The 14,182-nt window shown below is 36.8% G+C and overlaps 1 protein-coding gene across 2 annotated transcripts in view; it reads right to left on the reverse strand.

Moving 5' to 3' along the window:
* Window positions 1-14,182, reverse strand: part of SEC24D (SEC24 homolog D, COPII coat complex component) — a 102,340-nt gene that overhangs the window by 60,365 nt on the left and 27,793 nt on the right. For both annotated transcript variants that reach the window (XM_041759232.1, XM_041759233.1), the window contains exons 7-8: window positions 11,597-11,708; window positions 8,579-8,706 (exon numbers count right to left, since the gene is read on the reverse strand). In XM_041759232.1, the coding sequence (XP_041615166.1) occupies window positions 8,579-8,706; window positions 11,597-11,708 (240 nt within the window). The remainder of the gene's footprint in view (window positions 1-8,578; window positions 8,707-11,596; window positions 11,709-14,182) is intronic.

Here is a 14,182-nt window from a genome sequence, read left to right on the forward strand (position 1 = left end):
ATACAATATAGATGAAACCACTTTGGATTGGGTCATGTAATGTGTTTACAAGAATTTCTAATAACATACAGAATTTGTGATACATTCATGGTAATCTACACTGAATGCACAATAAGAGTGGAAATGTAGGGTAGACACTAGCAGTCTTCTAGATCTATGGGACATCAGAGTCAGACTTCTTCTTCTTGGGAATAAAGGCCCAAAGTCAAAATATAAGGCACAATAGAGACCTAAAGTCATTTCCTGACTCCCAATCCAGTGTTCCACTATTTGGTTACTATCTATTGTACTTTGGAGAAGATAGTCTATTTTTATTGGTTCCTGAAGTATCTTTATTATGATCAAACTTTCTTCCTACTTGTTCACTGTTCTGCTCTTTATGATGAAATATAAGCCCTCATTAATAGATGATTGAATACACTGATATGTATATTTTTACTATGTGCTAGAATACATCTACAATCTCTCAAATAATTTTTTTCTTTACCCATAGAGTTTGTTAGAGAAGAGAATTTGAATATAAGGGAAGTCTGTAGTCATTCAAAGGTACAAAATAAAATAGGATAGCCAAAGTAAGATAAAAATTTTACTTCTATCAAGTAACATGTTTATCAACAAGGTCCTTAATAATTAAGACTTACTGTGCTGAGGGCATCTGGGTGGCTCAGTTGGTTAAGTGTCTGCATTAGGCTTAGATCATGATCCCAGAGTCCCTCTCTCTCTGCCCACCCCACCCCTTAGCTCCCTGCTCCCTACTCATGCTTACTCACTCTCAAATAAAATTCTTAAAAAAAAAAAAAAAAAGACTTGCTGAGCTAAACATATTAATTTAGGAGGCCCAAAATATCTAGAAATCAACCACTATTCTGTAGCTTGGTTTAACTTGGGTCTTTTAAACATCTATCCAACCCTGAGAGTACATTTATTCAACGAGGACCTTTACTGTATGCCCAGGCTACTGTTGGATTTTGGATGGTCTTTGCCTTCAAGGAGTACTAAGCAGTAGCTTAAAATCACAAGACTTCTTTAAGACAGACATTTCAAGATACCTCACAAGCACAGAAGCAGGAAGTCCACTGCTAAAACTACTGTCAGCAAGAAAAAGCTATTTTATGTGTTTAATTAAATAAAACCTCAACAAGATCATTTATAGCTAGATATAGTGTAAGAACTTGGAATTTGAAATCTCAAGCATTGCTCTCAGCTCTACAACTTTAATAGCCTCAGAACCTGCATAGCTTCTACATCTATAAGACTCAGGTAACAACTACTTCACAAGCTGCTATCTTCCAAGTGAGTTTTTTTCCTCTGATGCATTAAACGTCAGTGTAAGCTCTGCCAAAAACTGTCAGTCCACACCAGCAAGACTGGCTGAAAAGTGAAACACATGACCAAGAAATCCCTCCTGCAGGTGATGTGTATATTAAGTCCAACCCTGATGTAATGTACTGGTGTTAGGTTTAATCTCTGACAGTCTTCCTTTTTTCTTAGCCCCATTTGTCAGTTCTTTGACATCCACTCCTTTTTCTTTCCAATGGCTTCTTCATATCCACTGAATATATCAGGATATGAACAAGCATTAGGAAAAAATAATTTAAACAGTGTTTAATAATAGGACAAGCTTCTCTATTAAGTCATAATTATGGTAAAACTTCCCTGAACCAAAACTTCATAAAACAGTTTTCCTCATCATAGCTTTTTCCATACTGCACAAAAATTAGCTGGGTACCTGCAAGTTTTCTATAAGTCCTAGACAACAGTAACTGGTCTTGTTTTTCCCTCATATCCCTAAAGTTCACCTCAGTTCCTATCACAGAGTAATTAGGCAATTATAAATCAAGTGAAATTTAAAGGCTTGGATAAGTTTATCTGCACTACATTAATTCAATAAGAAATTACTTTCACAATTATATCCAGTCTATGATCTAAAAAAATATAAACAGGTATTTCTGAATCTAATCACAGACACAGTAAAAGCTTATGCCATCTGCTTTATAGGTGAAATTATTTAATGTCATGTATAAGTAGATGTACACACTTGTCCAAAATGTAAAGATTTCCTATTTTGAAGAAAATGCAAAATCAAGTATAATCTTCAATTTTTTTGCAGTGGAAATCTATACTATGTCTATCTCTATTCTTAAAATACAGCATCAAAAATAAAATCACAAATTACTAAACAAAAGAACTTCCAAGATAACCAATTACTTTTTCCTGAATAAATACCTCATAGTTTACTACATTGAATGTGGCAATGGGTTTCACTTGAAACACATACAAAACATTAAAATTTATGGTAAGGAACATGAAATCTTAAATAATGATGACACATATATGCCCTTGTAAATAGCACACATCTCCAAAGCAAGTGCTCACAGGGAACATTCTCTAATCATAACTGCTTGGATTAGGTTTATTTTTATAGGCCGTTGCTAACACAATAGCATGCTTTAAAAGGTTCTGTCAAATAGAACCAACTAAAAAAAAAAACTGTATTAAATCCTTTTTTAATCTTTTGGATAGATGCCAAATCAAGATATCTTTAGGGATATCTTTTTAAATTGCAGCAATGATGGCAATTTTAGTCAGATAAGGAATAAAATCTTAAAATTTTACTATACCTAAAAATAAGCAAGTCATTTATTATAGAAGAAAATAAATTCAAATGCTATTCATATGGAGATTAACAGTATTTATATAACCCATTTACCTTTCAGAAAGATACTTTAAAATTTATTTCCTTGATTTTAGGTTATAAATATAAATCAGCATGTCCTTCATTTTCTATTAACTATAATTGTATATTTAGTTTTTGATTTCAGGCTCAAGCAATTAAAATATACAATAGTACCATTTATGGATATATGGAACAGTGGACTGGCTTAGGGTATAGAGGTCAGAAATTCACTGTTAAACATATTAAGTTTGAGGTTTCTGTGAGGTACCAAAGGAGAGGTTTCAGGAAGGCATTTGAGTATGTGAAAATGTAGGAATGATTGAATGAGAACGTAACAGCACAGTAATTTGGAGTTAAGGACCTATGTGTCAGACAGCCTGGGTTGGAATCCTAGCTCTGTTATTTAGTGGCCATTGGCCTTAATAAGTTCCCTAAGTCTCTGACTAAGCTTCCTTATATCTATAGAGGGATGGTGATGTGAAGGTTAAATAAATGACTTTCAACCTAAGTAAACAGCTTGATGTGAAAGATTAAATAAGTGACCATCCATTTTTTAAAAACTCCCTTAATTGTGCTCTTTAAGTGCTCTGACCACTATTAGTCTCATCAGTGACAGCAGCAGCTGTAACAGATAATATTTAGTCTTTGTAAGGAAAGGGAACCTAAAGAGAGAAGATCCCAAGTCCATGCTTTGGTGAACCCCAATATTATAAATCAGGAAAAAAACATAGGGAACTACATGTTCCCTGCCTGGGAGGTTAAAAAAAATACCCCAGGAAGGTGTCATGGGAGCCACAGACAAGAGTCTGTTGGGAGACCCCAATCCTACCTTATCCAGCCCATCAGCATAGTGTAGCAGTGATGGTTCACCACTCCTAGTGGCTCACTTCATCTAGGCCCAGTTAATCCCCAAAGAAGAAGACAATATTTTTGAGAGCACAACTTTTAGGAACTTGTTTATTTCAACAAATAAAAGTAAATGTATTTCTTTAAATAGAGAATGTCTTCATTCAATCCAGGAGACCATGCTATGTAAAAGACAGCAATCCTTCCTAAATAGAGTATATTCATTAAATACCATACAATTACATTTGTCAATTACACCTCTCTCTCTCTCTCTCTATATATATATATATATGTATATATATACACATATACATATACATATACATAAATAAAAGTACCAGGATGCCTGGGTGGCTTAGAGGTTGAGCATCTGCCTTTGGCTCAGGGTGTGATTCTGGGATCCTGGAGTGAGTCCCACATTGGGCTCCCTAGGGGAAGCCTACTTCTCCCTCTACTTATGTCTCTGCCTCTCTCTCTCTCTCTCTCTCTCTCTCTCTCATAAATAAATAAATAAATAAATAAATAAATAAATAAATAAATAAATCTTTTTTTAAAAAAGTACTGTCAAAATACCATTACCTGGTCAGTGTAGTCTCTCGCAACATGAAAAGAATAAAGTATGCTATTATTTCAAGTAGAATTTCTCCCTAAGTCAGATTCCAAAAATAAGCCACCACTCTAATCTCATCTATTTATTACTTTGGGAAGCACAAGGACTACAATGCAGCATAAGCTTTCACCAAAGGAAAACTTCACACTGGTAGGGAGTTAGTATTTGGTGAGATCAAACAACTTTGTTAAATAGAAAGCATACACATTTAGTCTGTGTATGAAATGTATATATGCATAGCAGGGGCAGGGTAGGCTTAGACTAACATTTGAAAGCTTTTCTCAACTAAATACTAAGTTTTATTTTCAGGAACAGGTTAGTGAATAATTTTACTGTTAATACTAAATGGTGGTAACAAGAAGATTACAGATTCTGGTTTTGGGTATGAGTAACTGTTGGAAGTTTTGTTCTGTTCCATGGGTGCTTGGCCCAGGGCAGCTGTCTCATGGGGAGAAGCAGGGAGGAGATGTTTTTGCTAGTGTGCAGTTGAAAACTGTACAGATTCATTGCTGTGAAGAAGGTGCACTCAAGCTAACACTCCCTAGGGGCAGAAATCCCATGTATCCCCATATTGATATACAGTAAAGTTGCTACCCAGCTTTCTTTCAAGGAAGAAGTGTAACCTTTTTTTTTTTTTTTTTATGATAGTCACACAGAGAGAGAGAGGCAGAGACACAGGCAGAGGGAGAAGCAGGCTCCATGCACCAGGAGCCCGACGTGGGATTCGATCCTGGGTCTCCAGGATTGCACCCTGGGCCAAAGGCAGGCGCTAAACCGCTGCACCACCCAGGGATCCTGAAGTGTAACCTTCTGATTATGAAAATAATAGATTACTGTAACATGATTCAGATAGCATAGGAATGAGTTAGACAGTGCACATTTGCAGCAATCCCACCCCCCTCAGAGATGTGTCAAAAGTTTGGTATAACATTCTTTTGGACACTCTCAATGTTATTGTATTTCCCTCAATTTTAGGGTTCGTATCTTAAATTTTCACATCCCTGGGATCTTATTATGCATCTTAAAATTGATATACAGTTACAACAGTGGTTGTTTTACTAATATATAATGCCACCCAGCTGTTGCAAAGAATAAGGCAGCTCTGTAGGTAGTGACACAGTAGGAGTGCCAGACATTTTAGTTGAAAAGAGAAAGCTGTAGAAGTGTATGTATGCTATACTCTTATTTATATCTTTATTTTTTTAAAGATGTATATTTATATGCTGATATATAAATTTTTCATTTCTAGAAGGAATCATAAAGAATAGGTAAAGACTGCCTCTAAGGAAGAAAGCAGAAGAGTAGAAAGGAACCATTTTCATTGTATACCTCTTTCATCTAAGTTTATACTTTACTTAAATTAATTGAGTCATTAAAAACCAAAGCAATACTACATATTACTATATGGATTCATGAGCATGAGGTCAAAATATAGTCTCATACAGACAGGATACATACCAAATTCATTACAGAGTCTGCCCCTAAAAGGGAGGGAGGGAGAGGAATGGCCTGATAAAGGAAATATCATATGTAACTATAATATGATATGTAATATCATAAAATTATTTTCAGCAAATATGATAATATGTTAATATCTGTTGGGACACCTGGGTGGCTCAGTGGTTGAGCGTCTGCTTTCAGCTCGGGATGTGATCCCAGGGTCCTGGGATCGAGTTCCACATTGGGCTCCCTAGAAGCCTGCTTCTCCTCTGCCTGTGTCTCTGCCTCTTTCTGTGCCTCTCATGAATAAATAAAAGCCTTTTAAAAATTATGTATATGAATGTGATATTTATTCACTGTTCTTCTTTTAATTTTTGTTCAAAGTACAAAAATTGAAATAAAAATACATGGATACTACCATAGAGCCATCAGAACTTCTAAAATTAAAAAGACAACACCACCAAACACAGGATAATGAGGAACTGGCATGCTAATACAATGTTAGAACAACTGTAAAATGGTAAAACCACTTAGGAAAATGGTCTGGCAGTTTCTTATAAAACTATATAAACATGTACCTCATGAGCCAGCAAACTACTCACAGTTATTAATCCAAGAGAAATGAATATATGTTCACAGAAAGACATGTACAAGAATATTTATAGGAGCTTTATTCACAATAGCCAAAATCTGGAAAGAGCCCAGATGTCCATCAGTAAAAGACTAGATAAACAAACTAGTACATCCATACAATAAAATACCATTTAGCAATAAAAAAAGGAGCAGGGATCCCTGGGTGGCACAGCGGTTTGGCGCCTGCCTTTGGCCCAGGGCGCGATCCTGGAGACCCGGGATCGAGTCCCACATCGGGCTCCTGGTGCATGGAGCCTGCTTCTCCCTCTGCCTGTGTCTCTGCCTCTCTCTCTCTATGACTGATATAAATAAATTAATTAATTAAAAAAAAAAAAGGAGCAAACTACTAATACATGCAATAGCATGTTTATGGTGCTCTAAAACATATGCTGATGGGGATCCCTGGATAGCTCAGCAGTTAAGCATCTGCCTTTGGCCCAGGGCAGTCCTGGAGTCCTGGGATCAAGTCCCACATCAGGCTCCCTGCATGGAGCTTGCATCTCTCTCTGCCTATGTCTCTGCCTCTCTCTGCGTCTCTCATCAATAAATAAATAAAATCTTTTTAAAAAATAAATAAATAATAAAACATATGCTGATGATAGAAACCTTACACAGAAGAGTGAATATTCTAGAAGTCTATTTATATATTTATATAAGCAAAATAAATCTACGGTGGAAAAAAATCAGAACAATGGTTGTCAGGGAAAGAAGGTTGTTGGAAGGGGTGGAAGTATTTAGGGGGAAGCGTACTAATTAATCTCTGCAATTTACTTTGAAATGCATTAAGAAAAAGGTGGATTGATGGATAAATGAATCAATAGATGATAAAAACAAATATAGTTAAATATTAATGGTAGGATCTAGGTGTTCACCATAAAATTCTTTCAAATTATCGATATGCTTGAAGTTTTCATAATCAAATGTTAAAAATTAGCTAAAAATTACTTCTATTATTTAAAACACATTATATTTAACATGGATCTCTATTAACATATACTGGCCTACCTTATTCTTATTAATAAAGAGGATTTTATGGACATATTAAATTTCTGGGACCATTACATAAGAGACCATACTTAAGTAAATACTGAAAGTACATTTTGATTTACAAACATGAGACCATATTGCATATAAGACTGGCTTCCAGGAACGGCCTCCTCTATGCCCTAGTCTAACCCAGTTCACTTTACTCCCACAGAGAGGGCACCATTCTGCCACACCATAAGGAGAATGAGTGGACATTTCAAAGAGTATGCAAACCACTAGCCACGTGCACACCATCTCTTTCCTGTGCAGACCCTTTGTCCCCTATCCCCATGCCATCCTACCACCCATATTAGCTGGCCTGGCCAGCCCACAGATAGAGACAAATCTGTTCTCTAGTACAAACGCCCTGCCATTTGTTCTAGTGCTGTTAGGTGTTCACTGGATCAGCCAACCTAGAGGGATCATTACAGCCAAGCTGAAGTTTAAGTTGGGAAGACAGTCTGGGCAGCAAAAGGCATCAGGGTTCAGTATAGCTTACTGGGTTACTGCAATGGGATTATGAGCAAAGCTCCAGCCAGAATTAAAGCTTTTTCTCACCTATTTGACTACCACTACTATAGTACCTTGTGTCTCTGTGTGTATGTGGGTATCCACCATTCAGGGCATGAAAAGAAGGAATGGCAGCATTGTTGGAGGGAATGTCTCAGTCACAACACCCATTAACATCATCCTAACATCAGAAATCTTAAATAAACACCACTTCTCATCTTTTTTTCCCAATGAATCATATATACATCTTTCCAAGTCAAAACATACACTTTCTAGTCATACTGACTTTAAGTAAGAGTTTATGAGCACCTTGGCCCCATGACTATTAAAGCATCTATACAGTAAGACCATGAACCTTAGGCTCTGTTAGCTTCCTTCACCAGAACACCTAGATGTTGGGGCCCCCGATCCAGGTAATAGGTCACATGAGAAGTTTTAGTATTTGTCACTATGTGACATTCCATATTTCCAGAATATGCACATTGTTACAACAGACCCAAAAGTGACCCTGTCCTTCAGTGTTTGTTATACAGGTTGTCAGAAAACAGAGCTTTGTCAGATTTTGGTCTTCCTAGTGAATTGAAGGATTACAGGTTTTTGCATTATATAAATATTCTCCAGATGTCTGTTTATAATACAGAATAATGTATAAGAAAACAATGATGAAGGAAGAATTTTGGAATTGGTAAATTATTGAACTGCTATTTTTTTAAAGCTTTTAAGTAATCTCTACACCCAATATGTGGCTTGAACTCACAACCCCAAGATCAAGTCACATGTTCCACCAACTGAGTCAGCCAGGCACCCCTTTAAATTGCTCTTTTTATCATTCTTACCTCATTTGAAGGAATTGTGGCAAAGGGTTTGATGACAGCAGCTAATGGAATCTGAGCTTGCTTGGCCATATCTGAAGTGCACGGGAAACAGTATGTTGTACAACGAATGTATCGAGGACTAGCATTGCCTGAAATGTTCAAAGGAACACACTTAAAATTTGCTGAGAAAAAAATATCTGCCCTATAATATTTAAATATTTATAATTCTAGGGGATCCCTGGGTGGCGCAGCGGCTTAACGCCTGCCTTTGGCCCAGGGCATGATCCTGGAGACCCGGGATCGAATCCCACATCGGGCTCCCGGTGCATGGAGCCTGCTTCTCCCTCTGCCTATGTCTCTGCCTCTTTCTCTCTCTCTCTGTGTGACTATCATAAATAAAAATAAATAAATAAATAAATAAATAAATAAATAATAAATAAATAAATATTTATTATTCTAGATAACACATTGCCTTATTTGTATAACTTCATGATTTCTAAAAAGACTAGTATTATGCAATTCTATAATCTATGTTTATATTTATATTTATTGAATGTCTACTAAATGTTAGGCATTGTCCTAACTGCTTCCTTGTAGAGCTTATGTTCTTACAGAAGATACAGACAATAACTATCAAACCCAAAGAATGGGTAAATCACATAGGTCATTAGAAGATGATAAATGCTATGAAAAAAACTGTATCTTGTTAGGGGGTATCTTAATGGGAGACAGACTGCAACTTTAAACAGTTATAGAGTAGGCCTTTTTGAAAAGGTAATATTTGAGCAAACTCCTAGGAAGGAAGGCATATTCACCTAGGCAGGTGCCTGGGGTCAGGGCATATCTGGCCTGGTAGAGGAGTAACAGGAGGTTGTGTGGCTGGAATAGAGCACACACTGGGCACAGCAGCTGGTGAGGAGTTCAGAGAAGTAACAAAGGTTGTGCAGTAACCAGAGGAGAAATGGTGATGGCAGGGACCAGCCTGATTGCAATAGAGTTAATGACATGCGACCATATTCTGTACATATTTTGGAAATACACTGATTGTTGATGGGAGCGAGTATGAAGTGTGAAGATGGGAGGTGGGAAAGAAAGAGATCAAGAATGACTCCAAAGTTTTTGGCCTGAGGAACCAGAAGCATGAAGTTGCCACCAACTGATAAGAAAAAAACTGCAGGAAGGGAAGGGATGTGTTAATGGGTATGTGGGCAGAGATCAGGAATCTGGCTTTGGAGATGTCCACTTTGGGAACTCTAGCAAGCAATCTAACAGTAAAGCCGAGTAAACAACTCGATATGTGAGTCTGGTACTGAAGAAGATACACATTTGGGAGTTTTCTATAAAGAGCAAACCAAGGGGATCCCTGGGTGGCTCAGCAGTTTAGCACCTGCCTTCAGCCCAGGGTGCAATCCTGGAATCCCGGGATCGAGTCCCACATCAGGCTCCTGCATGGAGCCTGCTTCTCCCTCTGCCTGTGTCTCTGCCTCTCTCTCTCTATGTCTATCATGAATAAATAAAATCTTTAAAAAAAAAAAAAAGAACAAACCAAAACCCTGAAACTACTTTAAAACCTCTAAGGGAATAATTGCAGCTAGAGGATGACCAAGAACTAAGTACTCAGTCCTCTAACATAAAGATGTTAGAGGAAACGGAGAAATCAATTAAAGGACTGAAAAGGATAAAAACAAGGAGCATCTGGTGTCCCAGAGGTGAAGAAAGTACATTAAGGAAAAGCATGATCATCTGTGCCAGGTAGTAATGCTAGATCAGTAAGACCATTGGATTTACTTGCCATTTGCAATGACAAGGATGGAGCTAGAGAATATTATGCTAAGCAAAATAAGTCAATCAGTCAGACAAAGACAAATGCCATATGATTTAAGTCAAGTGTGAAATTTAACAAAACAAATGAGCAAAGGGGAAAAAAGAGAGAGAGGCAAACCGAGAAACAGACTTTTAACTACAAAGAACAAACTAATGGTTACCAGAGAGGGGAGATGGGTGGGAGGGTGGGTTAAATAGGTGACAGGGATTAAGGAGGGCATGTGCTATAAGGAACACTTGGTGTTGTATGGAAGTGTTGAATCCACTTACACAAGGTACCTAGAATAGGCAAATTCACAGAAACAGAAAGCAGAATAGAGGATACAGGAACTGCAGGGAGAGGAGGAATAGGGAATTATTGTTTAATGGCTACAGAGTTTCAGTGCAGGAGGATAAAAAAGTTCAGGAAACAAATACTAACGATTTCATCAGCCTGTGTTTTAACTTGCCATGAACAATGGAATAATTACATATTCCTAGAAAGAGCAAACCTGCACAAGAACAGAAAATATTAAACTAGCAGCACATATTGGATAGCTAGTAGAAACAGAGCTCGGCCTTTCATTATCTGAATTCAAAATTGGAAAAACAGGGCAGCCTGGGTGGCTCAGCGGTTTGGCACCACTTTCAGCCCAGGGCATGATCTTGGAGACCCGGAATCGAGCCCACGTCAGGCTCCCTGCATGGAGCCCGCTTCTCCCTCTGCCTGTGTCTCTGCCTCTCGCTCTCTCTGTGTCTCTCATGAATAAATAAATAAAATCTTAAAAAAAAAATTGGAAAAACAGAACCTACATCTTAAAGGACCTGCTGAAAAAAAAAATATCATTGGGGCTAGAACCAGGTGTGTGGATTTCTCATGTTCAATCCCCTACTGCTCTACTCATGCTACCTTGGCCAGGTTTCTAATGTAGTAAATATATTAAACCAAACTAGGGCATGTACTAATTTAAGCCTATAAATTAAAATAATTTTCTTAAACTAGTATATTGAACTATATTTCATCAGACTCTCTCTAGACTTCTACAAGCAAAAAAGAGAATTCAGTTGGTAATACATCTCTGTACTTGAATAATCGATGGTAAGTTGGTCCCCATTATCACCTATAAGGAGGTCCCCAGTCAATGTAGCCTTATGAAGGGTACACCAGTGTATTTCCTTTTAAAAAATGGTGAAAATTTTAAAACCGCAATGAAAAATATTAGTGAAAATAAATACCTTGATCTTGTATCACACAATCTGTAGTGACCAGGGGAGGGACCTGGCCTCTGGTATTGGTGGCATAAATTTGTCCCCCTCTTGTGGCTCTGTCATTCTCGATCACCTGAATCTGATATAAGATATCAAGAACAAGTTAAAGTAAGACCCTTCCAAACATTCCCCCTCTCCATTTCATTATACACACACACACACACAAATAGGCATTTTCTAAATCCTTTCCATTCATTTCAGATTAAATGCTCACTGAGAGCCTACCATGAGCCTACCATACCTTCAGTTCCACTTTTGAAACTTCCACAATTTTAGAGCAGCAGGTGCTAAATTCTGTTCTGTGATACTCTGAGCTCTGACCCTTCAAAGAACTTCATTTCTTTCAATTTGTTATTGGCACCATAGATAAGCATAAAAAAAAACTCTGGTAGAAAATGAAATTGAAAATAGCTTTTAAAGAAAATACCTTTTGTAGTTAAAGGAAAATATGCAAAGCTAAAAATCATTAAATCCAGAAAAAATGACTTACAGTATCACCTAAAACACTTTAACTTTTCTCTTTAAATTTGTCTTTTCAGTTTGCCTTTCAAGTTCTTCCACCTCACCCCTGCTCCATGGAACAGTAAAAAAACAAATATAGTGTTTCCACTTGGAAGTTGCCTATTGCATAGAAATCAGAAGAAAAAAAGTCCCTAAGTTTTGTCATCTAATTTGGAAACACTTTGTATTTCTCTACTTAAATATTTATTGATGAATAACATAGAGTTAAAAATTTGTCTTTCTGGGGATCCCTTGGTGGCTCAGCGGTTTAGCGCCTGCCTTTGGCCCAGGGCAGGATCCTGGAGTCCCAGGATTGAGTCCATGTCAGGATCCCAGCATGGAGCCTGCTTCTCACTCTGCCTGTGTCTCTGCCTCTCTCTCTCTCTCTCTATCATGAATAAATAAATAAAATCTTAAAAAAAATTGTCTTTGTTGTATATGTCTAGGGATTAAAATAATAAGCAAAATTTAGTAGTATGGAGTTAACAAAACACAAAAGCATCCTAAGAATTATCTTCCTCCTCTTCTTCTTGCCCTCACTTCTTTTGTCGTGGAATAAGAGATACAAGAGACATGGAATAAGAGACAAGGGGGTTAAAGAGAGAGAGAGAGAAATGAGACAAGTGCCCAGAATGCACTACATACCTTTGGAAGATACACAGTTTTTTAGATTCCAAAAGAAATTATTAACATGAAAATTATCTTCCCCCAAACTCTGAAATGTTACCTTCTCCATTTTGCCCTCCCATCGCATCCAATGCAGCAGGCCTATCTGGCACTGATACTGGTTTTATGGTGTATCAGAGATAGATTTAACCTCCCTTCAAATCTATACATTTATGTTTTTTAATTTCATAAGATCTGAATTCTTATTAAAGATACAGCATACACATCAAACATAACTACTATAAGATATAGATGAGACCAAAAGCTACCATGGACAGAGACAAGAAGCAAACAAAAATCAAAATACTATTACATCCTATATTTCAACCTTAAGGTTAATCTGATTTCTTCAAAATTGGAGAACTTTTTATATAATCAACATTTAAGGTAATCATTTCAGCCAATGAAGTGTCAAATATGAAACCAAATTAAAAGCCACAATAATCTACATATTGAATATAGTTTCCAATCTTAAAGTAGACTACATTTCTAAAAAAACTTATTTTTAATTAGTTGTTCACAACTTACAAAAAGCACAGCCTCCAAAGAAACAATGTCATATGTGGTAATTGCATTTCTTAACTAATTCACATCTTAGCTGGAATACTACCAGCGGAGTAAGAAATATTAAAACACTTCTAGTAATTTAAAAAAATATAGGTTTTTAAAATTTACCTTAAATGCATGTTCTTGAAAAAACAGGCTTGGAAATTTAACAATACACAGAAATTTCAATAGAGATTTTGACTATGATTCAGTACTTACAGGATTTCGATTTGATGATGACAGTGACCCTTGATAATACCAAAGCTACCTCAAAACACATAGATTTCTCTTTCCTTCACAGGATCTGCCACTAGTGTTACTTTTTACTTATCTGCTATGAACAGAATATAATGCGATCATAAAATAAAATCAGGAAAGAAAAAAAAAGAGTGTTTCTCTTGAGAGATCAAAAAGAGTAAGGGAGATAAAAGGTAAGGAGATATGTGTACACCTAAGGCAGGTTGCTTAAAGAATTATCTGAGCTTGCTCAGGGTAGTGACAGAGAGGGGGAGAGGAAGAGCTCCACTTCTGAATGGTCCTCCTACAGATACAGAAAGGCAGTGAGGAAGAGTTTCAATGGTGACACCAGTTTTTTCACTCTCACAATGGAGATAATACCATCACCCTAAAGGTTTTGGAGTGATCATTTAGCTCAGAACTGGCATATAACAGGAGTTCAGTAAACATGATTTTACATCTTTCTTCCCAGAAGGAAGAAATTATTTAGTCAGTTAAAGCATGTTGATAATAGGAATATAAATAGGCTCCATCTGGCATTGCTATTTAATTACTTTTATGATAAAAATAACACTAGACTGATCTGTATGTATGCATTTTAAG

Source organism: Vulpes lagopus, chromosome 6 (assembly GCF_018345385.1).
Source record: "Vulpes lagopus strain Blue_001 chromosome 6, ASM1834538v1, whole genome shotgun sequence".
Lineage (NCBI taxonomy): Eukaryota > Metazoa > Chordata > Mammalia > Carnivora > Canidae > Vulpes > Vulpes lagopus.